Source organism: Ursus maritimus, unplaced genomic scaffold, assembly GCF_017311325.1.
Source record: "Ursus maritimus isolate PB19 unplaced genomic scaffold, ASM1731132v1 scaffold_25, whole genome shotgun sequence".
Classification (NCBI taxonomy): domain Eukaryota; kingdom Metazoa; phylum Chordata; class Mammalia; order Carnivora; family Ursidae; genus Ursus; species Ursus maritimus.
In genome coordinates, this window is record NW_024425008.1 from 28967531 (window position 1) to 28994982 (window position 27452).

At 48.7% G+C, this 27452-nt stretch overlaps 1 protein-coding gene across 3 annotated transcripts in view; it reads left to right on the plus strand.

Annotated features, from left to right (window-relative positions):
* MAP3K9 (mitogen-activated protein kinase kinase kinase 9) overlaps positions 1-27452 on the plus strand; it is a 75669-nt gene that overhangs the window by 41882 nt on the left and 6335 nt on the right. Inside the window, exons 3-11 of one of the 3 annotated variants that reach the window (XM_040641715.1) lie at positions 1929-2109; positions 11592-11740; positions 12667-12842; positions 16962-17202; positions 18664-18786; positions 20341-20494; positions 22931-22999; positions 24399-24511; positions 25448-26251. In XM_040641715.1, the coding sequence (XP_040497649.1) occupies positions 1929-2109; positions 11592-11740; positions 12667-12842; positions 16962-17202; positions 18664-18786; positions 20341-20494; positions 22931-22999; positions 24399-24511; positions 25448-26251 (2010 nt within the window). Of the gene's footprint in view, positions 1-1928; positions 2110-11591; positions 11741-12666; positions 12843-16961; positions 17203-18663; positions 18787-20340; positions 20495-22930; positions 23000-24398; positions 24512-25447; positions 27161-27452 lie in introns of those variants that run through there. The other 2 variants (XM_040641714.1, XM_040641713.1) reach the window with 2 other exon arrangements.

Sequence of the window (27452 nt, forward strand, 5' to 3'; positions counted from 1 at the left end):
GGTTTTAGGGCGGCTTAGAAATGGTCAGCGGCTGGTGGCTGCCTCAGTACAGGGAATGAGGAGTTTCTTTAGTGCCACTGGCCCAGCAATTTGAGTGCATATTTGTCTGTTATCTGTGCTGGCAGAGATGGGGAAGGGGCACAGAAGAATCTGGAAAGATTTTTGTTATTTGATGAGATGGAGACAGTTTTTTTTTTTTTTTTCTTTAAATCTGTCCAAGCCTTTAGAGGCTTGGATCCATTCAACTCAGAGCCGGGTGGGGTGTGTCAGGGGAGTCCAAGAGAGGGTGTGGAGGAAGGACACCCAGTCCATTAGATCTAGGGAGGGGCTGGCACTGTTTTCTTTGTGCTTCCAGCTCCTAGCTCCTTGTAATCCCTCTTCACTGCTGATTTTCTGAAAAGCACGTAGGATGCAGAGATCTTTGGCCCACATCCTTCCAATATGTAACAATTCAGTGGACATTTGCAGGCTTGGGGCAGGAAGAGAAAAGTACAGTGTGTGATTTGAGGGAACTGTCTAAGGCCCTTGCCCTCAAAGGTACCCCCAAGCCCCTCCTTGGTTCCCAAAGTACCACCATCACAGGTCCCTTTCTTTAGATACCGAAAGATTTTGAGCTCTCAGAGAGTCTTAAATTGCAAAGATCTCTCAGAGAGGCAAAGGTAAAGCCTTCTTAAGAGCCCCTCAGTGGGAGTCGGTGGAGAATCAACCCAGGAAGGGTGTAACCCGGCCCATGTAGGGCTCAGAACTCATTTTTTCATTGTTTACCTAGACAGAGTGGCTGGAAGAACTGAGTCAACCTGTTTTTAGTTGTCATTCTGTCTTCAGTGGGTTCCTTTCCCCACCCTCCCCGTTTGGACTTGAATAGCAGGGAGGGGGAGAGACTCCTCTTCCTTCTCTGAAATCCTGAGTATAGAGCTCTGAATTCTCGGCAGTTCAATGTCCAGCTCACGAGAGGTGGTGCTTACATGGAACCTTCAGAACCATCCTACTTGTGGAAATGGAGGTCTGGCTTGCTCGCATCCATCACCCGCTCAGAGTTAGCTTACAGCACTTTAGTCAGTTAGCATTTCTGCTCTTTTTAGGAAGATTGGCTCCTGCAAGGGGACACATATCCCTGGAACCATCCTGTTGGAGAGGTGGCCGCTTCGTCTACCATCCTAGGAGAGCCAAGATGGCTCCACACGGTGGTGCTTTGGTGTTAGAACTTGGGAGACAGGCCCAGGGTATAACTGGTTCAGTGCACTATTTCTTTCTTCCTGGGTCATATCCACAGAGAGATTCGTGGCTGTGAACATGTGTGTACCCTTTGACTTCTCCAATTTGTCAGCCTGGGAGTGAGTTCCCAGGTCAAGGGAAAATCTCTGTGCCCAAAGACATGTTTTCTTATAGGCTTAAGTAAAGTAACTTGGAGAGGTTCATAGAAACTGTCCAGGTACAGTATGAAACCTTGAAAATCCACTGTGTTCCACCATTCCTTGTGGTCTGAGAGTGGTTATGGCCCAGGAGTGCCCAGGCAGACAGGAAACCCAAGTAGGCTGTCCTCAGAAGGGTCAGCTGTGACCTCACGGCTCCTTCCATAGGGTGTGAATGGGCTGTACGCCGTGAGGGTTAATAGACTCTTGAGTCCTGCTGCCTGTGTTGCAGTCCTGGCTTATTCGTTGGTGCTGTATCTCAGTTTCCTCATCTTGTAAAAAGGATATGGCAATGGCACCCACCTCATAAGGTGGTTGTGAGTTAAAGATAGTGCCTATTAAAGACTTGGCTCAAAAAATCTTACCAAAAATGATGGTTCCTACCATCAGTCCATGGTAGCTACCCAGGGAGCCTGAAGGAGAGGACAAGAGTCTGGCAGGAGGACTCTGTATTCACTGGTTTTCTTGTGATTTATAAAGACTTTCTAATTTCTTCTGTGTCTTTTCCTTGCCCAGTATTGATCCTCCAGAAGGTGGAGAATGGAGACCTGAGCAACAAGATTCTGAAGATCACTGATTTCGGCCTGGCTCGAGAATGGCACCGAACCACAAAGATGAGCGCAGCAGGGACATATGCTTGGATGGCACCCGAAGTCATTCGTGCCTCCATGTTTTCCAAAGGCAGTGACGTGTGGAGGTAAGGTCCAGAGGCTCAGGGTCAGTGCTTCCCAGGTCTATTTTGGCTGCACACACATTTCAGGACTTGGAGACTTGAAGATGCGTAGACTCCCAGGCTCTCCAAATAGGTCTAAGCGACCCCTTCAGAGCAATCTACAGTAATTTCCAGGTTGGCATGGGACCATTTCCAATGCCTTCACCTACCCAAAGTCCCTTTAGTGTGGTGGCAGGTACCACCTCTATGTGTTGGTGATTGCTCATAGGAAAGACCAGTAGATCCCAGGGGCAGTGGACACTCCCATATCTGACCGTAGGGTGGCGAGGGCACCCGGTCATTCCTGGGAACCTTTCCCGGGGTCATCCTGGCTGCCTTAGTAACTGTGGCTGTTACTGCTGGACTTGTCCCCATGGTAAGCTCTTCAACTGATGAGTATTCTTTGTGCAATCTCTTTCATTTTCGTGGGTTGGAAATTATCCTTTCTAGTTGTCTGGTTAACCTTTTAGTCAGGGCTCTATCTGTTGAACAGTGATATAGAAATGGGAAAAGATGGGTCTTAAGCAGATACCCAGAACCTCAGGGTCACAGATTAGACCAACCACCCCCTAGTAAATATCAGCCCAATAGGTCATAAGGACATGGATCTAAAAATCTTGTCTTCAATAAATAAATTAATTAAGTAATAAAAATCTTGTCCTCACTGGTGGGAGGATGAGCTTCTACAGAGTGCATCGTCATGGCTGAGCGATAGTAACGTCACGTGGTATGCCAAAAGAAAGGACCATAGGTTATCATTGTACTTGGCCCATGAAGTTGTTTCTTCCTGCTGAGTTGTAAAGTGAGCTGGTGTGTGTATATGGTGAGTGTATGTATTTCAGGGTTTTTTTTAAGATTTTATTTATTTGAGAGAAAGAGAAAGCGCACATGAGTAGGGGGGAGAGGGAGGGAGACAAAGGGGGAAAGAATCGCAAGCAGACTCTGCGCTGAGTGTGGAGCCCGAGGCGGGGCTCAGTCTCACGACCCTGAGATCGTGACCTGAGCTGAAGTCAAGAGTCGGATGTTTAACCAACTGAGCCATCCAGGCACCCTGAGTGTGTATTTTAAGTAACAGCTTTATTGAGATCTTAATTATAAAGTTCACCCTTTAAAATGTAGAAGTCAATGCTTTTTGGTAAATTTACCAAATTTGTATAAATCACCATTGTTTAATTGCTAGGGCCACTGTAACAAATTACCACAGACCTGGTGGCTTTAAACAATGGACATTTGCAGTCTGGAGGCCCGAAGTCTGACATTAGTATTAGAAGGGCTACACTCCCTGTAGAGACTTGAGAGGAGATTCTGTTCCACATAAGGATTCTGAGTATTAGGACATGGACATATCATTTTAGGGTTACCATTCCAACCACTACAACTGCTGTTTCCAGAATATTTTTATCACACCACAAGAAACCCAGTGCCTATTAGTAGTCATTCCTGAACCCTGCCTCCCCCTACCCCCAGCAACTACTAATTTACTTTCTGTCTCTGTGGGTTTGCCTGTTGTAGACATTTCATACACATGGAATCATACAATATGTGGTCTTAGTGACTGGCTTCTTTTATCACAGTTTCAAGGTTCATCCGTGTTGTAGCTTGAGTCAGAACTCTGTTCCTGTTTGTAGCGAAATAATATTCCGTTGTATGGAAATTTGTTTATCCATTCATAAGCTGCTGGACATTTGAATTGTTTCCACTTTTTGGCAGTTGTGAATAAGGCCGTCGTGGACATTTTTATACAAGCTTTTGTGTCAACATATCTTCAGTTCTCTTGAGTATATGCCTGGGAATGGATTTGCCAAGCCATATGGTAATTCTGTGTTTAACTTTCTGAGGAACCACCAAACTATTTTTTACCACAGCTATATCATTTTCCATTTTCATTAGCAACATAGGAGGGTTCTGATTTCTCTCCATCCTCTCAACACTTGCTGTTATATGTCTTTTTAATTATTGCCATCCTGTTAGATATGCGTATCTCAGTGGCGTCTTGGTCGTATTTCCGTAATGACTACTCATGTTGAGCATCTTCCCATGTGCTTATTGGCCATTTGTATATCTTTTCTGGATAAATGTCTATTCAGATCCTTTGCCTATTTTAAAATTGGGTTAGTTGTCGTCTTCTTTTTAAGTTGAAAGAGTTCTTTATATATCCTTAATACAAGTCCCTTATCAGATACATGATCTGCAAATATTATCTCCCTTTCTGTGGTCTTTTTCTTTTTACTTTCTTTTTTTTTTTTAAGATTTTATTTATTTATTTGACAGAGATAGAGACAGCCAGCGAGAGAGGGAACACAAGCAGGGGGAGTGGGAGAGGAAGAAGCAGGCTCATAGCGGAGGAGCCTGATGTGGGGCTCGATCCCATAACGCCGGGATCACGCCCTGAGCCGAAGGCAGACGCTTAACCGCTGTGCCACCCAGGCGCCCCTCTTTTTACTTTCTTGATGGTGTTCTTTGAAACACAAACATTTTTAATTTTGATGAGGTCCAATTTATCTATTTTTTTCTCTGGTTGCTTGTGCTTTTGGTGTCATATTTAAGAAATCATGTCCAAGGTTATGAATATTTATACCTATGTTACCTTTAACTTCATTTTTTTGCCTGTGACTACAGTAGTCCTTCCTTATCAGTGGTTTTGTTTTTTTATCGTTTCGTTTACCCGTGGTCAACCATGGTCTGGAAGGCCAGACCCATCATCAGAATACCTAACTCTGTGTCACAATGCTTACATCATTCACCTCACTTCATCTCATCACGTAGACTTCTTATCATCTCACATCATCACAAGAAGAAGGGTGAGTGTAGAGCTGTGAGATTTTGAGAGAGAGAGCATATTTTCACAACTTTTATTATAGTATACTGTTCATCTCTTACTGTGCTTAATTTATAAATTAAACTTTATCATAGGTATGTATGTATAGGAAAAAACATACATAGGGTTCTTGGGGCCCTTGGGTGGCTAAGTCTGTTAAGCATCTGACTCTTGGTTTTGGCTCAGGTCATGATCTCAGGATTGTGAGATTAAGCCCTGCGTCAGGCTCTGCACTGAGCATGGAGCCTGCTTGAGATTCTCTCCCTCTCCCTCTGCCCCTCCCCTGCTTGTGTGCTCTCTCTGTCTCTCTCTCTCTCAAAAAAAGAAGAAGAAAAAGAAACCCAGGTTCGTTCTGGGTCCCTCGGTGCATTGTTCTTGTCTGAATGGTTACATCTGAGTGACTATTAGTTCAGCATTATATTCTGCAGAAACGGAGAAAAAAGAGCTTATCCATCAGCAAGCAGCTTGTCTTTGATTTGGAGACAACCCAGAAGTCGTGCCCATGTCTTCTGTACGCACCCATTGCGTGCTCTCGGTTATGTGCGCACACTTGGCTCCAAAGGAGGGAGGCAAATGTAGGCTCCCGCTGGATAACTGTGTGTCCAGCTAAAACTCTTATTATGGAAGAAGGGGAGAATGGATTTGGGGGACAGTCAGCCACTTGCCACAGTCAGCTTCCATGCTGCAGCATTTCCTGCAAGCAGCAGTGTATTGGAGCCCATCAGATGCGCCTTTAATCGCACCCGCCTCGAGCCTACTTACCTAAGTGGCTCCAAGTGCTCTTGTACGTTCACCAGCGGAAATCTCGCGCCCGTTGCTGTATGTACAATATGCATACCCTGGTAACGGTATTCACCACCTACACAAATGCTTATGAGCAAGGCTCTGTGCCAAACGCTGTGCCTCTTTTTTTAATCTCATTCGTTCCTCACAAGACTCCCCCCAAGTTATACAGATGAGGTGACAGAGGCTGAGATGGTTTAAGTCACTTGCCTAAGTTCCGCCAGGTGGTAGAGGTAAAGCTGTGACTAGGACTAGATATGTCTCGGGGCGCCTGGCTGCTCAGTCCATTAAGCATCTGCTTTTCAGCTCACGTCATGATCCCAGGGTCCTGGGATCGAGCCCCGCATCAGGCTCCAGGGAGTTTGCTTCTCCTTTCCCTCTGGGGCTCTGCCTGCTTGTGTTCTCTCTCTCTCTGTCAAATAAATAAATAAAATCTTAAAAAAAAAAAGAAACTAGCTATGTCTCTTGGAACTTTGTGCCTACCAACTGTTGCCGTTGGTATACTCTTATTCCTGCACTTTGGGCAGCCTCTCCCAGGATGATTGGCGCACCATGCCTGGGGCCCCGCAGGATGTCCCAGAGGGGACCCAAGCAGGCCTAGGAAGTTGGACAAAGCTCATTCCCAAATTGACTTATAATTCGTTTACTCATTCAGGAATTGTTTGTTGAATGCTAACTCTTTGCCAGGTACTAGGCTGAGCCTGCGTCCACCCCCCACCCTCCTGGAACTCCCTGGGGTCTGGGGCCTCTCGGCCTCTGCTGGTGCTGGGTGCCCAAGGCCAGCTGAGCTTGTCTTACTGCTTTTCGAGTGTGTAGTTCTCTGGGCCTCTTCCATATGCTGTGATGGAGGATATGATGGTAGTGGCCCAGATCCTCAACTTCATATGTTTCCTAACCTGCTCGGATTTAGACCGCCTCAGGAAGAGTAGTTGACGAAACCCTTACCCACTGGTGGTGCTGTGTGGGGAGCGCAGTGGTTAGTGGTCTCCTGTAATGACATCTTGCCTGGTGTGGGGGGGGTGGAGTAGAGGCATTTTAAGTTTTTAAATTACAGAAGTAAAATGAAAAAAATTAGAAAATATGGATGGAAAAAAAGGGAAAAAGAAATCACCCATTACCCACTTCTAAAGAATAACCTCTAGGGGCGCCTGGGTGGCGCAGTCGTTAAGCGTCTGCCTTTGGCTCAGGGCGTGATCCCAGTGTTCTGGGATCAAGCCCCACATCAGGCTCCTCCGCTAGGAGCCTGCTTCTTTCTCTCCCACTCCCCCTGCTTGTGTTCCCTCTCTCGCTGGCTGTCTCTGTCAAATAAATAAATAAAATCTTAAAAAAAAAAATAAAGAATAACCTCTATTAATATTACGGTACATGTATTTCTGTTCACATGCTCATCTACCCATCCCTTTAAATGGGATTATTCTGTTTCATAAGCTGCCTTTGGAATATAATATAGCATGAGCATATTACCGTATCAATAAATATATATTGTGTCAATGTATTCATGTATATATTACATACATTAATAAATCATTTTGAATGAGGTCTGGTTAGCAACAAGAATAGTTTAATGTTACTTTACAATTTATGGAGTGTTTTCTCATGTGATGGTTCAACTGTCTTTGCCAAAGATATTTTTTTAAAGATTGATTGATTTTAGAGAGAGAGAGAGAGTGAGCAGAGGAGAGGGGCAGAGAGAGAGGCAGAGAGAGTCTTAAGCAGACTCCATGCTGAGGACGGAGCCCAACTTAGGGCTCTGTCTCAGGAGCCAAAATCAGGAGTCGGATGCTTAACCAACTGCACCACCCAGGCGCCCCTTTGCCAAAGGTCATAGAACAGTCAGTGTGGTTTCTGGAATGTGGGGTCACAGCTGATTACCACGTGTAGCAGCCCATTCGAGGGACGCCTTCTCCTTTCAGGGTGTGTGTCTTAGAGACCACATAGGTTAATAAGAAAAATCATCCCAGGGGTGCCTGGGTGGCACAGCGGTTAGGCGTCTGCCTTTGGCTCAGGGCGTGATCCCGGCGTTATGGGATCGAGCCCCACATCAGGCTCCTCCTCTATGAGCCTGCTTCTTCCTCTCCCACTCCCCCTGCTTGTGTTCCCTCTCTCGCTGGATGTCTCTATCTCTGTCAAATAAATAAAATCTTTAAAAAAAAAAAAGAAAAAAAACAAAAATCATCCCAGTCCAGCTCAGGATTTGCTGTGCCTTTGGTCGGGCTGCTAGCCACTCTGGTGCTTTTCCTCACTTTGAAAACACAGAACACCCCTCGCTGACCTATGACCCCACCCACCAAATAGTGGAAAGGATTACCATACCCCTGGAGGTGGTTAATTATTGACACAGGGTGCATTCCCCAGGGTTTGGGGTGAGGTTGCAAGGGCTCCTGGGAAATCACTGAGAGCACTGGGGGAGCTGGCGGCTCTCTGCTGGGGGAGGGGCTGAGGCAGAGTTTCAGCTGAGCTGGTACTTTGGCTGCTTGCACACAGTCTTGAAAGGGCCTCTTGACCTTCTCTCAGCCCTGGGAGGACATCAGAGTAGGTCAGACCTGAGGTAAATCATGTGGACTTCTGCCCACCTCTCCCTGGGGCTCAGACCCACCCAGTGTGTGATTCTTTAGTTCCTTTCTTGGACTGTATTCCTGCCAAAGGAACACCAAGGCTTCATTTACATTACCACCTTCGGTTACAGAAATAAAGAGGAACATTGGCAGAGGAAACTGGTTCACTCATTCCCAGAAGGCTTCTCGCCTGCATGCTGGTGTCCCTCAGCAAGGTGCCCAGCCGACACTGCGGGCTTTCCCTGACCCCACCAGATGCTTGCTTGTTCCAGGCCCTTCCCAAGGGGAAACACAGCGTTCACTAGCCATACATGGAAGCTTCTGGAGAAGTAGTAGTCACGTTATTTATCCCTTGCTGTTATTCTGTGAAGTGGGAAGTGTGGTCTTTGTTGCACAGGCGAGGAAAACCGAGGAGCTTCCTTTCCCAGGGCCATACTGCTGTGAGTGGTAAAGTAGACATTTGACTCAAGTCTGTCTGAATCTTCCTTGAGCAGCATTTGACCAGCTCCTCTTAGTTGTGGAGCCTTTCCAATGGAGCGAGATGCAGATGAACGAAGAAACAAGCCAGGCGAGAGCAGAGCTGCCCTCCTCGAAACTGAGAGGGGTAGAGTCCCTAGCTCCTCCCTCTTCCAGGTGGCCTGAGGCATCTCCATGGAAACCATCCCAGAGGCATCGCAAGGACACAAAGAGGACACAGGTTTAGATCTTTGAAACACTCTATTGTCTTTCCAGGTAGTTAGGGCTCAGACACCAGTTGTCTTCGCCTAGATAGAAGAGAGGGGTTCTTCGGGACTTGGGGTTTGTATTGCCCAGAGTGGAGGTTGGCAGTAATGCCAGGAGCAGACAACTGAAGATGAGAATCGCTGTGAGCCGGAAATCTCGTCGGCAGTGCTGAGAGTTCTTGGAGGTCACTGAGTAGCGCTGCCTGGCACCACCGCTGTCTCAACGAGTGACAGTAAAAGTTTGGCAGGAAGAATAATAGTGGAATTCTTGGTATTTGGGGCTTACTCGAGGGTCCACAGTGCAGCCTGCAGGACCATCTGACCATGCACTTTTCCCCACACCCACCCACCAACTCATTTACTATATGAGTCCCTACTATGTATGAGGCCCGAGAATTCAAAGATTAAACTACTATCCCTGCCCTTGAAGAGCCCGTAGGCTGGCCAACAGACCGCTAAACAGACGTCTGCAGCCTGGACAAGGGTTCCGAAACACCTGGGAGTGTCAGGGAAGGCTTCCTGAAGTGTCCAGTTTGGTTGCCATCAGCCTCAGGTTAAAATCCAGCTCACTGTCAAGACAAGACCTGCAACTGTCTACCAGGCTTTTTTTGGTTGTTGAGATACATAAAGTGATGGTATTTGGAGGGCTCACCAAGGAAAAGCCATTGTCCAAGGAGACTGGCCAGACCACTCTGGGGGGCCATCTGTAGGGATCTTCTGGGATGCCCTGGTGCATTGGTTGGCCTGTTGCTTTACTTTGAAGCCATGCGAGGCCACTTGGGATTCTTTGAGGGCAAGGCATGGCTTGTACGTGTTGACCCCTGTCTCTGAATCCCTGTCTTCCTCTACCTGGCAGTCAAGGTTAGTTGTCTCCTGCCCCCATCCTGGTCTGGCCAGGAGCGCATCTGGGTGTCTTTGTGCACTCATAGTGTCTCTCTTGGCTCATCTCTGTGTTCTAGTTGATGGTCTTTTCTGTTCCTCTCACTAGTCTCTTTATGGACAAGACCTGTATCCTGTATCCCGGTGCCCAGCACTGAGCTTGACGCATAGTAAATCTTCAGTAGATGTGTGAAATGAACGAGTACACCGTGGTGCATTTGAATTTTATCCTGAAAGACGATTAGAGTTTACCAAGCAGAGAAGTGGTAGAAGGGGATTCTAGAGAGAAGAAATTGAGACTTGTTCCAAGGTCCACCATGACTTATTCCATGTATGCCCTAAACTTATCTGAAACTTGCTTTCGTCTTCTGCAGAATGGTGATAATATTTATCTTGCAGGTTCATGGTAGGGATTCAAGGTGATGTTATAAATGTCTTGGCACCTTGTGCATACAAAGTACCATGATGAAATAGGTATTGGGCTTACTTTTTTTTTTTTTCCATTAAGTAATCTCTGTGCTCAACGTGGGACTTGAATTCATGACCCTGACATCAAGAGTCACCTACTCCACCAGCTGAGCCCTGTCTTAAAATAACATGACTTTGTTGGTTGTAAACTACTGATGAGTATTTTTAAAAAATTGAGCTTTATGTTGAAAATACAAGGAGAGCCACTCTTTGAACTATTCGTGGCCTTATGGTTGCTTCTCCTGGGAGGATTGTTGTTCCTGGAAGGGTTGGACACTATGTGATTTTGCCTTGTTCTTTTTTTTTTTTTTTTTAAAGATTTCATTTATTTATGTGACAGAGAGACAGCCAGTGAGAGAGGGAACACAAGCAGGGGGAGTGGGAGAGGAAGAAGCAGGCTCCCAGCGGAGGAGCCCGATGTGGGACTCGATCCCGGAACACCGGGATCATGCCCTGAGCCAAAGGCAGACGCTTAATGACTGCGCTACCCAGGCGCCCCGATTTTGCCTTGTTCTGATTGTGAATTCGTAGAATAATTATTCTGAGCTTTGTGCTCCCCATTCTCTGACTCACAGGACATGTGAAAGGAAATTCTTCATGTGGATTTGAAAGGTCAGGAGGAAGCTGAGGTCCTCACAGCTGACCCACTGCTCCACTCTTCCCATATAGGCCACCCTCGTGTGACTTTCCCCTTTGAATTACACATAGGACTCTGTTAACTGATCAGGGGCAGGGATCTGTCCAATCTAGTGTGCCTTCCAAGAAACCTGTTACAGGACAAAATCTGTTTGTCGTAGGTGATCAGAATGTATCTATGACGAAAGCTGAAGTTTTCTTAAAACAGGAAAAAATGGATTCTTAGGAGGCGACCTCTTCTTCCAGAGTCTTAAGTTAACAGTAACAACAACAGAAAAGCTATGGCCGGGGAGCGCTGATTTCAACACTCAGAGTCGCTCAGTGAGTCTCATGGCATCCTTGTGAGACTGGAGTTGTTATTCACACTTTGTAGATGGGGAATTTGAGGAACAAGACTTTGACACCAAGTGTGCCCAACTCAAGAACTTTTGCTTTTAGTGGGTCGGCCTCCTGGTCTCCTGCCTGTGTCCCATTAGTGCGTCTGCTGTGTCAGCCTCCCTCCGTGGCAGAGAGCATGTGGCTAGCTCCGAAAGGCCTCGCAAGCTCTGTCCGTGAGGTCGCATCTGTGGCAATCTGAGATTGCTTCTGTCTTCTTCCTCTCCTCAGCTATGGGGTGCTACTTTGGGAGCTCTTGACTGGCGAGGTGCCCTTCCGAGGAATCGATGGCTTAGCTGTGGCTTATGGAGTGGCCATGAACAAGCTCGCCCTCCCCATTCCTTCTACGTGCCCAGAACCTTTTGCCAAACTCATGGAAGGTAAGTGACCCCTGACTGGCACAACACTGGAGAAAGTTTACCTTCTTAGCAGCGCTTGGGTAGATTTCAGACAATTCTGGGTCCGTTACGGAGAGAGGAGATGAAGTACGAGTCAGTCAAGGAGGGGTCCTGTGGGTGGTTGGAAGAGCTACTTCCAGATGATGTGGGCACCCGCTATGCTGATGTCACAGGTGCTCCTTCTGTCCATCTCCAGCGACTGTAGAGCTCAACTTAGTAACTAAAGCCCACTATCCAGTACTTCAGTATTTTATTATTTAATACAAAATGAGAAGATACAGCAGCTTTTATTTTCAGGACCTCTGAGCATATTACATCTAGAAACGAAGAATATCTGAGAAGAAAGGAACTCTAGAAGTCACCTGGTCCAACCCTATAATTCCCTGAGTGAGAAATCCAAAACCGAGAGGGGCAAAATGCACTCTGTTAGCTAGTGTCTGAGCTGAGAATAGGTAGAGTTCACTTTTCCTGACACCCAGTCCAGTCCTTTTTATCTTTGCCTGATCATCATCCCATTGAGGTGGGGAAGGCTGCTCATTTATTGGTGGGAAATTGAGGTCCGAAGTCTAGTTACCCACTATCAGGACTGGAATCGTTTAGGAACATGGTACATCCTGGTTGTCGAGCCCAAGCTCTTCAGACTTGCTTTTCTGATGGTAAATCAGCAGGCAGAGCCGGTTGGGGGCAGAACTGCTGCAGCTTATTTCCACGTTCACTCTTCACGGTCATGAGCTTGGGCAGCTTGCTTTACCTCCCCAGCCCTCCGTATGGCTGCTGAAATCCCTGTGTTTCTGTTTCTGGAAGGAAAAATGAGAGGGAGTTTTCTGGTAAATGAGGTCACATAATATTCTGTCTTACGCTTGTCTCTGTCCATTTGTGCTCTCTGTCTACTCTCGTGTTCCATGCAGACTGCTGGAATCCTGACCCTCATTCACGACCATCCTTCACAAATATCCTGGACCAGCTAACTACCATAGAGGAGTCCGGCTTCTTTGAGATGCCCAAGGACTCCTTCCACTGCCTGCAGGATGACTGGAAACATGAGATTCAGGAGATGTTTGACCAACTCAGGGCCAAAGAAAAGGTAAATAAAACAAGAAGAAGGCGTGCATCGAATCAGTGGGCCTTCCTCACTGGGCCTTCCTCACTGGGCCTTCCCCACTGGGGCCTCTGGACAGATTCTGACACAACCACCTTCCCGCTTAGTTTGAGGTACCAGAGCAGCTTTTTCTTCCTGACTTTCCATAGAGAGAGTTCTCCAGGTCTCAGGTGTGACCTGAAGTAGTAGAGACGTTTTCGTTCTTTCTGTGATTTGGCAGGAACAAGTAGGGGTGTCATGAGTCCTTAGTTCTTCACACAGAGTATCTACTTCATTGTCCAAACCAGAGGAAGAGCGCCATGGGGCAGGTACCAGCAGAAAATATGAGAGGGTTCTAGAAACGTTTCTTGGTTCCATACTGGACTTCCAGAGTGGGGGTTAACTTGAGATGGAGACACTTCAGCACTGAGCACACTTACCAGCATATCCTGCTACTGTCTTTGGTGTCAGAATCAGAAACAGCAGATGGGCTAAAAGCACCATGGTTCTGAAATTATATGGTATTTTGCATGTTTTTATGAAAAAGGCTCAAGCCTGAACTGACTGAGGAGTTCAGATACTCTTAGCTTACTAGACATCTGCCTTTCATTTTGGTGGCCATTCCTTACATGGCTCCTCTCTGGGCCCATGGTGTCTGGAGAGCAGTCTGAGTCCACAGAGGGGAAGCAGATCACAAGCACTTATGTTGTTTCTACCGCAGGGACCAGGCTGGATCTAAGGGCTACAGCTAGGGGCCCAAGAAGCGTCCATGTGTCTCTTGGTTAATTTCTTGTTTCCCTTCTCATTGTCTGCTCTGGGCATTTGGGATGCCACATAATAACAGTAGCTGAAATTATGTACATCTTATGGCTTCCCAGTTCTTTCCCTTGAAAGATGTGATGATGAAAGAACCTTTCGTCCTTTTTATCCAGGAGTCTCATGGCCCCTGCCTGCCCCCAGGAGGACAGGTGTTACTGTCTTTCTCATCTCAGGGCGAAGGGTCAGTGACCTGTCACACAGCCAGTAAGTGGGGAAATAGAATCTTCAACCTGGGTCTTCTGATTCTAAAGCCATCTTCTCTCCAATAGTGTTTGCCTAAACAAATGACTTAAAAATTATTTCTGGAGCTGATTTGAAGATTTAAACCCCTTTTTATGCCACATAGCAACCCTAAACCTGGTACTATTTGGCAAGTCAGTGAGTGTTCCGCAGGGGAATGGAGTGAGCTTACGACAAATCTTTTGGGACCTGGGTGGGGGAGGGGACCAACGCTGACTATTGGGCAGAATGATTAAAAGAGGGTGTTCCTGGGGCACCTGGGTGGCTCAGTCAGTTTAACATCTAACTTTGGCTCAGGTCATGATTTCAGGGTCCTGGGATCGAGCCCCACGGTGGGCTCCCCACTCAACAGGGAGTCTGCTTCTCTCTCTCCCTCTGCCCCTCCCCCTACTCCTGCTCTCTCTCTCTTTCTCTCCCAAATAAGTAAATAAATAAAATCTTAAAAAAAAAAGAAGGTGCTCCTGTTACTAATGCTGTTCCAACTAGAAGAAACCTAGAGTTGCTGGTCCTTTAGGTTGTTGAATCACTTGATTCTTGGTTTTCTTTCTCTTGATTGGTGAAATTATAAAGGTACCTGCCAGTAAGAAAACGAAAGTTGGATTTTGTCATAGGTAGTTACTAGGAGAAGCCAAACCCATTCTCATAACAGCTAACATTCGTAGGGCATGTACTATGTGCCATGCTCTGTTATAAAGTGATTTATATGAATTCTTACATAATCTTACATAATAAGATCATAATTGTCTTATGTAAACAACTGTGTGATGTTAGTGCGGTTGACTCCATGTTACGTATAATGCCCACGGTAACTCGCCCCAGGCCACGATTCAGGTGGTTTGTTCCAGAGTCCTTGCTCTTAACCACTGTGCTATGATGCCTGTCCGTTATAAGACTCCTAGTTGGGGAAGTGAGGGTGAGGGATGGATAATGACCTTTCTCTCTAGGGAGATGCCTCTTACATCATTGTATGCAGGTGATGTGATTTGCATACTAGGAGGCTGATCCCCAAATGGGTGTTTCACAAGGAGGAGGAGACTCACCGTGTTTGAGGGTCTGGCTGATAATATGGTGCCGTTGGCGAGTATTCTGTGAGTGTCCTGGTTTCCCATGTGGTTCAGCTCATTCTCAGTTTGTCTCAACTTACTGCTTCCAGGTATCGTGATGATGGATTTGTCTTTGGACTGGGGTCTGAGTTCCCTCAAAGGAAGGGTCTACAACACAAACCATCCCCTAGATAAGAGCAGGTAGGAGAGGAAGACTTAGGAAGGCTGAAATTAGCTTGAACTTTTTAACTTTCCCATCTATCAGCAAATCACCCAGCCAGGAATGATTTTTCTGAATCTTACATGTTTTTGTTCTCTGGATGGTGAAAACAGTAGTGGAACAAGGAGAGCCAAGGCTTTGGGGGTGAGGGGTGGCATACGACAGTGAATCTGTTTTTGGTTTATTTCATCGAAGGAGACATTCAAAAGTTCAGGCTCATCTCTCAGATACTTAATGATGAATCTGGGTTCCTGTAAAGGATTGCATTTATAAAATTGAACTCTATCTTCCCCTCCTTCTTTCTCATTCATTCATTGACACTGAGCACCCATCATATACAGAACAATTTTTTCTTTTCCTTTCTTTTTTTTTTTTAAGAGGGAGCGATGGAGTGGGGTGGCAGAGGGAGAGAGAGAGAGAGAGAGAATCCCAAGCAGGCTCCACAGTGTGGAGCCTGATGTGAGGCTCAGTCTCACCACCCTGAGGTCATGACCCAAGCCAAAACCAAGAGTCAGACGTTTAATCAACTGAGCCACCCAGAGGCACCCAAGACAATTTTCAAGGTGCTAATCCTTTTCTCACTTACACCCTTTCTATCACTTTTATTATCCATTTACTTTTATTATTTTAAATTTTTATTATCAACTTTGATACTCCCGTGAGAATAGAGGGCAAGTTGAATGAAAAGTTCCTAACATCAGAATATTTTATTCCTCTCTTGTCCCTGTTCTCTCTTCTGTTCTCTGCTCGCTGCTCAGCCTCCCCAGTATGTGCTCACATGCTTTTTTCTAGCCCTAGGCTCCCTTTCTGCAGTACTTTGTTTTCGTCTAGAATGACTTCTTAGAGTAGAACATTCCATGGAGAAATTTTAAGTTTCCACCACGGAAGTGTTGCTCTCACTGCTTTATTGAAGAAATGCCCCACTTTTTTACGTTTTAGTGCTTCATCCCACCCCAGGCCAGTCTTAGGCCCTGGGTAAGCAGCGCTGACAGTAAGATTCCAGATTCGATCATTGTACGCACCTGTTCGGTTTCCTGATTCCATACACCTCCCCCCTCCCCCGCCCCATCTCAGGAACTCCGTGCTGGGTACAGAAGGGAAAGGGGAGGAAGGGAGAGGTTCTGCCCATCTAAGACAGCAGCGGTGCTAGAGCAAGTGCCTGGCAGAGACTTCGGGAAGCGTTTTCTCTTCTCTTTGCTCACGATCCTTCCAGAGCACATGGTTGCCCTTCAAGATGAGAGTTCAAACCATATGCCTCCGTGGAGTCCCTCACCAGCTGAATAGAGGTTTAGAAGACATGCCTCATTACCTTTCAAACAATCACTCAGGAAATATAATTTTATTCGAATGTTAGGTGATACCTGGAGGGCAATTCATTTATCATGGACACATTTTCAGCTAGATCACATTAAGTTGGCTCTGGTTTAAAAAAACGTCCTTCATATAATGGAAAAAATGAAAATAGAACCAAGGCTGTGAAATTTAAGTACATGATAATATTTTCAACCCAGACCCCCATTTTTTTTTCCAGTCATAGGCAGTTTTAATCAGTAATCAAGGAGCAGCTAGAAACTCTCAGCCCCTGTCTCCAGGGCTACCATAGCTGTGTCCTCAGTGTGGCTGGGCTGAGCCTGCCCCTCCCCGGCATCCGGGGTGGTCAGCGATTCCTTTACCAGCCAACTGTGAGACCTGAGCCCCTGCCTGGGAATGAGAGTAGGGGGCATTATAAGAGCCCTCGAGGGCCTCGGCCTCCCCGCCTGCCCTGGGCACCCCCTCTTCTCTGCCATGCTTCTGCCCCTGCAGGAGCTCCGCACCTGGGAGGAGGAGCTAACGCGGGCCGCGCTCCAGCAGAAGACCCAGGAGGAGCTGCTGCGGCGCCGCGAGCAGGAGCTGGCCGAGCGGGAGATCGACATCCTGGAGCGGGAGCTCAACATCATCATCCACCAGCTGTGCCAGGAGAAGCCCCGGGTGAAGAAACGCAAGGGCAAGTTCAGGAAGAGCCGGCTGAAGCTCAAGGATGGGAACCGCATCAGCCTCCCTTCCGGTCAGTGGCCGGGGACCTGCTGGGGGGTGGGGGCAGGGGGCCTGGGGGAGCCGGGGACCGGGCTCGGAGGCAGGACGTGCTGGGTCTCAGGACGGAGCAGGTTCCAGGTGGGCCGCTCTGTTCAGGAGCAAGACTGGCCTGCAGCAAAGCTGCCCCCCTGCAGGGGAGGTTTTGAGTGTGACTAGCCACAGAACGGGAAGGAAGACGGACCGGCGACAGGCGGACCGGACAGCAGGCGTCCAGACTGCTAGAGCGTGGCGGCTCGCAGGGAGAACTCCGGGCTCTGCAGAATAGCTCATCTCAGGGTGTCTTTAACTAACTAGTTTTCTGTGGGCAGTTGAGACTAGGATTCGCGGGTAGGAATTTGATTTACCTACAATCTTTCAGAAGCACTTTGGGTGAATAAAGGTACATTTGTAGTATGTTCAGCCTTGGGAAAATGCAAAGTCATAGGAAACTAGGAATTAGAATCTGTGGGGTGTAATGGACCCACGGAGGGAGGGGAGCGCTCAAGTGTGTGTTTATTGTATTCCAAGCCTGTAAGGTCCTGGGAAGCAAACTCAGTAGAGGGGTAAGGACACCAAGGGAAAATGGCATCATAGGGACAGTAGCGGAGGATTTTAAAAAAGCACCAGGATGATGGCTTCGGTACAGACAAGGGAATTCATTCAGTGAAATTCAGTGGATGAGTTTGTGGGACATGTTTACCAGTGTCCTTTTTGCACATTTTTTCTGGCCAGGCAGCAGAGTCTGTGAGCCCCTCGTGAGCGTGCCGCGCGTGGCAGCCTGCTGCCGTGTGCTGGGGAAGCTCAGAGGGAAACAGTAGCTCCCACCTTCAGGGAGACCACGTCTAGTCGGGAGACCCAGGTGCAGACGCTCAGCTGTTGATTACACGTCTTGGTAGATGAGGACCCTGGGACTTAGAAAGCCAGGGCTGTACGGCTTACCTTCTTTATGCTGTGCCGTCAGTGCGTTTGGAAGGCATCCCATTAGCCCCATGGCGCTTGCCTCCCTAGGTTCCCACCAAGGATTAGTCCTTATTCCTTGCTTTGCTGCCCTTAGTGAGGAGTATCCGTCTGCCCGCTTTGGTCCCCGAGAAAAGGGGGCCTGTCCTCATAGATTGTAAGAAACAGAATTTTAAGTGAGATTTCCTAGAATAATCAGCAAGTCTCATGATCTTAGGAAAACTATCGTAAATGTGTAATTGCTACACCAGTGTCCACTGTAGATGAGGTTGACTTGGAGAGTGAATTTTCCTTCTCCTCATACGTTCGTCTTGCTGTCCTGCCACCTTTGGGGAGAAAGAGATGATTCTGAAAGAGAAGGTTTCCCAGGAGAACAGGGGGCTTCTTAGGAAACCAGGGCCTGTCCCTCAAGCTTGCCAGGAGATGTCACTTTTCTCATAGGAACTGGGGTATGGAAAATCCTAATGCACACACGTGTCTGTTTTTCCCCAAGCAGATTTCCAGCACAAGTTCACGGTTCAGGCCTCCCCCACCATGGATAAAAGGAAGAGTCTCGTCAACAGCCGCTCCAGTCCTCCAGCGAGCCCCACCATCATTCCTCGCCTTCGAGCCATCCAGTGTGAGACTGTTTCCCAAATTAGTTGGGGCCAGAACACACCAGGGGCATCTGTCCCCTGCTCTGTCCAGCCACCGACTGGCCCAGGCTTGCTCCATCCATAACTTCTGCCGCCTGTCCTCGGCAGTGTGTAGATACTATACATGCACATATGTACGCAAACCCTTGGCCCTCCTGCTTGTCTCTCTCCATTAGCTTTATACTCCTGCCTCCCCTGCTTTTCCCTAGAGACCAGCAGAGGGGTTTGTGGGTATTGATGGGATCTTTCCTGAACTACAAAGCAATTCAGAAACTGGTGTGTGATGTAGATAGCGTGGTACCTGGCCTGGGGGCCTTGTGTGCTCTCTGCCATATTTGGGGCATCGTTGTTTTTCTTTTGTTCATGCTTCCCAGGGAAGGGTGTTTTCAAAGTGTAGGTCCTAAGGAAACTTGCCAAATACTTTGTGATAGGCCAAATCTGAACCAATTTTGCTTTGACCACAGTGTTTATTAAAAAGAATTTACACACATGTGTGTGTGTATGAATGGAGTCATTTCCCTAACTTAAAGATAGAGATTTCATTTAAAAACAAAACCAAAAAACAAACCCTAGCTGGCTGTGCTTGAAAAATCCTTTCATTTCTGTGGATTCCCTTCCTTCATGTGGCCACAGTTGGCTGGAAGCGATGGTGGCTTCCATATGCTCTGTATTTCGCTTCAGTCCCCTCAGCTCCTATTTTTTGGTGTCTGGAACCATCCACTCATTTATGATGTAAGCCTAGTCTCTGAAACATTTGGGTTTCAACTTGTGCTGTAAGGTAGCAATGTCAGAAGAACGTTCCTCCTCTCTTATCTGTTGTATTTCTCTAGGCCTCTTCCTTCCCCTCCTCCTCCTATTCCCGACTTCCTGCTCCATAGTCTTGAGCTCCTCATTGTCTTCCTTTCTTTTTTTTTTTTTTTTAAAGATTTTATTTATTTATTTGACAGAGATAGACAGCCAGCGAGAGAGGGAACACAAGCAGGGGGAGTGAGAGAGGAAGAAGCAGGCTCCCAGCGGAGGAGCCTGATGTGGGGCTCGATCCCATAACGCCAGGATCACGCCCTGAGCCGAAGGCAGACGCTTAACCGCTGTGCCACCCAGGCGCCCCCTCATTGTCTTCCTTTCTTACCAAAACTCTTTTCTGCACTTCCAAGTCTTCCTCACCCCCTTATCTTTTTTTCTTTCCTACCTACCACCTTCCCTACCCACCCCCAGGCCAGTTCCACCCAACAAAACAAGTTCCTTAAGTCAGATCTGTTTGGAACTCTGATGTCTGGCTGGCCTGAGCTCCAGCTTTGCATTGGACTTAGGAGAATCTGGGAAGTTTTTCCATGTTTGGTACTTTGAGAGTTCTCCATGATTGGTGCCTGAGGACTTGAAGGCTCCACTTGGGCACAGAGTTTTTGAGGTGTGACTTCTTCCCTGCAACTCCATATGTGTATGTGTGTGCGTGTCTGTGTCTGGTGAGGTAGAGGCTAGTTTTGGGGGGACTCTGTCTATCTTTTTTCCAGATCCCATCCAACTTTTGTTATTCACAGTGACACCAGGTGAAAGCAGCAAAACCTGGGGCCGGAGCTCAGTCATCCCGAAAGAGGAAGGGGAGGAGGACGAGAAGAGGGCCCCCAAGAAGAAAGGACGGACGTGGGGGCCAAGTACGCTTGGTCAGAAGGAGCTTGCCTCAGGAGATGAAGGGTAAGAGCCAGAATGCAGGAGAGTCTTTCCACTTAAAGATGGGTATTCCCTTTTAAAACTACGATGTGAAATACTTCTGCTCTGTTGTGCGTTTCATTGCTTTCTGAGAAATTACAAGCCTCTTGCTCTTTGCAACGGTTTTCCAATCTCCTTGCTCCCCGGAACCTCCCCTAGGACGGCCCTCAGCATACTTTCTGTGTAAAGGGCCAGCTAATAACTATTTTAGGCTTTGTGGGTCCTATTATCTCTCTTGCAGCTCCTTCGCTCCGCCCCGTGTTGCCATGCCGAAGCAGCCGTAGACCACGGGCAACGCGTAAATGAAGGAGCGTGCCTATGTTTGTTCAGTAAAACGTCATAAACACAGGCGGTGGACGGGAGTTAGCCCCCCAGTTATAGTTTGCTGACCCCTGCAGGCGTCTGGCTCAGAGTAGCAAGTAGACCAAGCAGTAACCGAGTATGAGGAGTTCTGCCACATGTTCTACTTCCATCTGGCTCGTCCCCTTCAAACGTCCGCTCAGAGCAAAGAGAAGGACGAGCAGGGCTTACTAGACTCTCTTGACTTGGAGGCTTATGCCGAAGCAGGGGTGGACGGAATAACCCAGCCCTGGTAGTCAGTGCACTCAGATGTAACTCCAAGGCCACTGGAACTTTTTTTTTTTTTAAGTTCAATTAATTAACAGTTTCAGAGGTAGAGTTCAGCGATTCATCAGCCTTCTCTAACACCCAGTGCTCATGACATCACGGGCCCACCAGAACTTCTTTTAAGCCACCCTGACAGGTGTGAGCGCCTCCTCTGGGAAAAGCACGAGACCCAGCTTTGTGTCTTGGATGTGCTTGTGTTCTTCCTGTGGCTTCCACGTTAAATTGTCTCAAGTCCCGGTTCTTCAGAGGCCAGTCCCTTGCCCTGTAGTTAGCAGTGGCGAGCGTAACCACTGACCCCAGACCGCCTGGGTGTGAATCCTGGCCCCACCAGGCCTCGCCCTGTGGGCTTAGGTGTTCCCGTCTGTAAAACGGGGCTTATGTCAGCACCCACCTCGTGGAGCTGATGCGAGGGTTCAGTAAGTTCCTCCTTGGGAAGGGCGGACAAGATCCGCTGGCTCATGGTGAGCCTGTGTAAATACTGCTCTGAGGGTCCCTCCGCGCTTTGCGTGCGATTTCTGTGTCACACCTGGAGAACGAGCGTAGTGGCGTATAGCTCTTATTCTTGCTGTTAGAATCTGGAATCCTGTTTCTTGACTTTTCTAAGTGTGAGAAGCAGCAGCAACCCCCTTCTCCCTTTTCAGTGACTCTCCCGAGCTTGTGCCTGGACCTGTTCCTGGCTCTGGGATTCCTTTGACTACTAAGAAGATTTCAGGTCCAAAATCTGTTTTCTCATGTCAGATCTGAGCTGAAGGTGAAAATACCAGTTTGGTGCATAACAGATTGAAGCCAGGCTTTATAAATTACTAGATGCCTTGGAACAGAGCAAAGAAAGGAAGGGAGGGAGGAAAGAAAAGGAAAAGGAAGAAAGAAAAAGAACATTTAGGTATTTAGGGCCAGCTCCCTAAGCGCCGTGAGAGTTCGGTGACTGAGCCCTCTAGGGATGGCAGAGTGCCCTGCCGTGGGAGGTAACGTAGGGCAAGAGCTCTCAGGCTGATTTCCTTTGAGCCCTGGGGTAGAGCAGGGTTGAGGTGGGTCTGAGAAACTCAGTCACCCTGAATCCCTTGGTATTTCTGACACTCATGTGATTCCTGATAGATTCACCTGATGGGATTTCCTGTGGATCCCAGTAGTTCTGTTTCATTGATAGATATTTTTTGTCTTGCTGGTAAATTAACTTCATTTCACATTCCAAAATATTAATTTTGGCATTTTCTTCCCCCTTGCATAGATTTGCCCTCAAAACTGTTGTCACGTTCAAAATAGGACTTAATTTTTTATGATTCTCAGTTCCTATTCAAGAAATAAAGTATATTCCATTCATTCTCGAGTAAAGACCTCTTTCATGTCAGACATTTTTGAGAGCCTCTGTATGACAATATTTCTAATTTTAGTCCCTATCAACGGAAGAAAATATGTCACAACAGAAAGCTGTATTGAATTCAGTAATGTTAAGTGAATTTGCATTTCCATCATTTCAAAAAATAGTATGTATCTCAGAGGGAACATATGTACTGCCTCGTAGACAGCTTGGGATCTGTGGATTCATGCGGTCTGTGCATTGTGCTGTGGTGGCTCGGGGACCTTTGTCCCACAGATTGGGAGGTCCTGGGGCTGTGGCAGCTCAAGCAGGGCCACCACGTTGAGATTCCTGCATGGTGTGGGCTGTGCTGACCGGGCCAGAGGAGGGCAGCTGGCCACACAGTTGGAGTTGAGCCTTGAGGGCTCCCATGTGGGACAGGCTTGAGTTGGATGCACCCACTGTTGCCTACTACTCGTTTTCTTTATTCATTGAAGATCCCCTCAGAGACGTGAGAAAGCTAATGGTTTAAGTACCCCATCAGAATCTCCACATTTCCACCTGGGGTGAGTCTAACCTTCACCCTTCCATCGAATGTGTTCGTAATAGTCTCCCTTCCATTTCCTTGCTCTCACGGCACACCCCATAGAATCGAGCCTCGTTGTTGCCAAGGCTGTGCTGACTTTTCTTCTTTGGTACCCTCGTGCACCCTGGGAGCTTCCTGTGTTGGTCTGACTTTCCCTTTCTTCCCTGACCACTCCTGTTGTTGGGATTCTCCTGGCACCCTTAGTTATAGGGAGACGATCCAAGGCAATTTATCCTTTCGTCCTTAGCACTGGCTTTGACTTTGCTAATCAGGATTCCCTTCAACACAGAGCTGGAGGTGATGTTAGAAGATTATCAGTTAGAAGTCCCAGACTGGGGGTTTAGGAGATGCTTATCTCTGGCTGTGTATTTTGGTAGAAACCACCGGTGGCTGGAATGTACCTGAATTTGCTGGTATTTCTGATAGCACTTGAAACAGAGATCTGAAATGAGGGGAAACATAGGTCCTTCTCTCTCCCTCAGGATGGACTGGGAAGGGTGGGCTTTATTTGAATAGCTTTTTCTGGCCCTAAAATGAGAGCCACCTCTGATTATATTCCTGGTATTTCCAAGGCAATCTATAACCCACAGATTACCTCAGTCTTCCCTCTTTATTGTCCACAGTGCTTCTAGGCCTGTGATTCCCCCATCGTATGAGGGGGTGGGAGGGTACCCCGTCAGGATCCTCAGAGTTACTGGCTTGAGGGTGTGAGTGCATCACAGGGATTTGAAAGCAAGCTCCTGCCCTTTTCCCCTCCGTTCCCAGGCAAACCAGGGGCTCGAGTACAGTATTATGTACTCCCCACATAGGTCTGTCCCAAAGTGCACTGGGTTGGCGCAGCTTTGTTGACTGTTTTTTGTTTTTAAAAAGTGGCTGGCTTTGAAAGTTGCCTAAGCATGCCATAAGCTTGGAAGGAGTGGAGAAACGGTCTGAGTGGAGCAGCCTGGCTGTCCGTGTCTGCTGGCTCGTCTGCCCGGGGCTCGCCTGGCATTGCGGTGTCCCCGAGGTCAGCACTGCGCTGTAGACAGTGTCCTGGAGTGACGGCCTCTCCCAGAAGATGGGCTCGGGCAAGACCCTGGCAGAGCTGGGCAGTCCTCACTCTTCCTGTTCTCCTGCCAGCCTGCCTGCTAGATCTTTCCCCGGCCCCACAGCAGCATGGGGAGGGGTGGGCTCGTGCACTGCCTTTCCTTTCCTAGAGCATGTGCACTTCTGTTCGTGATGCAAGGGGACTCAGTAATGTTTGCTGCCTGTACCCCAAGGCTCTTGGGCTTTGGTGGAATTAAGCACACAGGTAGAGACATTTGCACAGGCCCATGGAGGTGAGGGTGGAGTAAGGGAAGTAACCAGTTCTCACAACTTCCTCGTTTCCTCCTATTTAGCCTCAAGTCCCTGGTAGATGGATACAAACAGTGGTCGTCCAGTGCCCCCAACCTGGGGAAGGGCCCGAGGAGTAGCCCAGCCCTGCCAGGGTTCACCAGCCTTATGGAGATAGGTGAGCATTGCCTTTGTCCTGACTGTCACTGTTCCCTGCGGGAAATTTTGGCCAAGCTTCTGGGACTGTTTCAGGACCCCTAGTGCCCCTTCATGGGGGTTGTCTCCTCTTTACCCAACTCCTGGGCTCCCACCCAATTCCCTCTTGGCTTGCTCTACTCCCAATTCATCGAACCTTCCCAAATCACAGTTTCTTCCTACTGCTGCCATTGGGACCTGCCCTTGGCCTCCTATCTCAAGGAGCCAGGTATAGTCTCCTTAGGGCAGTGCGGAGGGTGAGACCTTGAATCAGGCACTTCCCTTTGCGGGGTCACTTTCCTTTGTATCCTGATGTGGGGAGTCTGCAAAACAGGAGGTGGTGGTAGAAGGCACTGTGATCTTTCTCCAAGGAAGCTTTCCAGTGGCCTGTGATTGCTGAACGGGTAAGGTCTTCTCCAGGCTCTCTCTCAGGTAGTAAGTCCTCTTCTCTCTGAAGATTTCCAAGGTCTTAGTAGGTCCATTGATAGAGTAAATGCACCTTCACATGTGGAGTGGTCTTAAGACAGGTCTCCGGGCCATCCTAGAAATTCAAGATCCCTTCCAAGTTTAAGGTGCAAAAAATTAGGAATGTTACTGTTCTACCCACTATTCTAGGAACCTCACCTCTTGTGTTGAGGGTCCCGATGAAAGAAGTAGAAAAGTAGCAGATTTCCTTTTCTGAAAACACGAAAAGAAGCTCTGGAATGGAGAGGGATTTCCTTGTGTTGGTCACAGTTGAGTGCGGAGGGCAAAGCCCTGGGGGTTCGATGCCCGGTTCCTTATCCCGCCTGTGAGACTCTTGACCTTTGCGTTCCTGACGCTCCGCCAGGAGGCCCAGGGTTGGGGAGAAGGACGAGATTCTTCCACTTGCTGCTTCATTCCATTTGCTGTCTCCCCTCCCTTCCTCTCATCTTCACAGAGGATGAGGACAGCGAAGGCCCAAGGAGTGGGGAGAGCCGTCTACAGCATTCACCCAACCAGTCCTACCTCTGTATCCCATTCCCTCGTGGAGAGGATGGAGAGGGCCCCTCTAGCGATGGAGTCCATGAGGAGCCCACCCCGGTCAACTCAGCCACCAGTACCCCGCAGCTGACGCCCACCAACAGCCTCAAGCGGGGCGGCACCCACCACCGCCGTTGTGAGGTGGCTCTGCTCGGCTGTGGGGCTGTTCTCGCAGCCACAGGCCTAGGGTTTGACCTGCTAGAAGCTGGCAAGTGCCAGCTGCTTCCCCCGGAGGAGCCTGAGCCACCAGCCCGGGAGGAGAAGAAGAGGCGCGAGGGTCTTTTCCAGAGGGCCAGCCGTCCTCGCCGGAGCACCAGCCCCCCATCCCGGAAGCTCTTCAAGAAGGAGGAGCCCATGCTGTTGCTAGGAGACCCCTCTGCCTCCCTAACGCTGCTTTCTCTCTCCTCCATCTCGGAGTGCAACTCCACCCGCTCCCTGCTGCGCTCGGACAGCGATGAGATCGTGGTGTACGAGATGCCTGTCAGTCCGGTCGAGGCCCCCCCGCTGAGCCCTTGCACCCACAACCCCCTGGTCAACGTCCGAGTGGAGCGCTTTAAACGAGACCCTAACCAGTCCCTGACTCCCACCCACGTCACCCTGACGGCCCCCGCGCAGCCCAGTGGTCACCGGCGGACTCCTTCTGACGGGGCCCTCAAGCCAGCGGCTCTCCTCGCCAGCAGGAGCCCCTCCAGCAATGGCTTGAGCCCCAGCCCTGGAGCAGGTGAGTCCGGTCCTCCTCCTCTTTTCTCTTTCCTGCCTTGTGCCTCCCCCAGGAGCGGCAGTACCGGAGTGAGTGCCATTCCTCCCGACTCAGCTCACAGGACGTGCCGCCCTGGGGCTGGAGCGGCGGCCAGGCTGGCTGCCTTCTGTCCGGCCTGTGCGTCAGTCGCAGAAGACAGGCCGGTTCTAGCAAGCATCAGAGCCAGGGTTCCCGTGGGATGCAGGCCCTGGGCCTCGGAGCGCGCAGTGCCGTGCTGGCAGGGTTCGGGTGGGCCAGGAGCCGCGCTCCGCCTGCTCCTGGAGGCGGAGACTGAGGTTCCCGGAACGGAGGCCGTGCCGCACACAGGACGGGTGTTTGGTGCCGTGTGGCTGGGCTCCTGCCTGCCATTACCGCTTAGTACAGACATACAGGCAAGCTTCCTCCTGTGCGTGCTGCCCGACATCACTCATCCCTGGCTCGTGCCTGACCCCGGACGCGGAGAGGGGTGCAGGTGAATTGCCAGTACGGCCGCCTTCTCTGTCTGACACCAGCCACCGGGGCATACGTAACCTGGTTCGCTCCCACCACCATCCCCTGCTCCCTAGAGACCTAAGTCTGGCTCTGAAACCGCTCCCAGGGGAAGACGACGAGATAGCAGTTGAGATTTCAGCGATATTTGAGTGTAAATGACAATTGTGTTTTCCCCTTCAGCTTGCCCCTCCCCTCTTTAGATTTTCTTTGTTGGACTCCGATGTGTCTCTTTGGGAAGAGACCTTACGATTCATCTTTAGAGTTTTGATACCTCGATTTGTTCCTGCCTCACATGTTTATTCACTGCATGAACTGGGAATAAACAGACGCTTCCTTACGTCAGGGGTCAGCAAACATACTTGGTTAAGGGCCAGATAGTAAATGTTTTAGGCTTTGGGGGTCCCATGGTCTCTGTTGTAACTGCTGTTCAACACGGCTGCTGTAGTGGGAGAGGAAGCAGTAAGTGTGGCCGTGTTACATTAAAGCTTTATTCGCCAACACAGGGTGGCCCGTGGAGCACAGTCCCACCTTACGCTCTTTCATCACAGATGTGACCTCCGTATGTCCCACGATTATTTTTATTATCAGATACAGTGATCATGGCCTTCTGGTTCACTGCTGTATCCCCAGTGCCTCCCAGCACACTGCCCTGCACATAGTAGGTGCTCATTCAATATTTGTTACTTGGGTT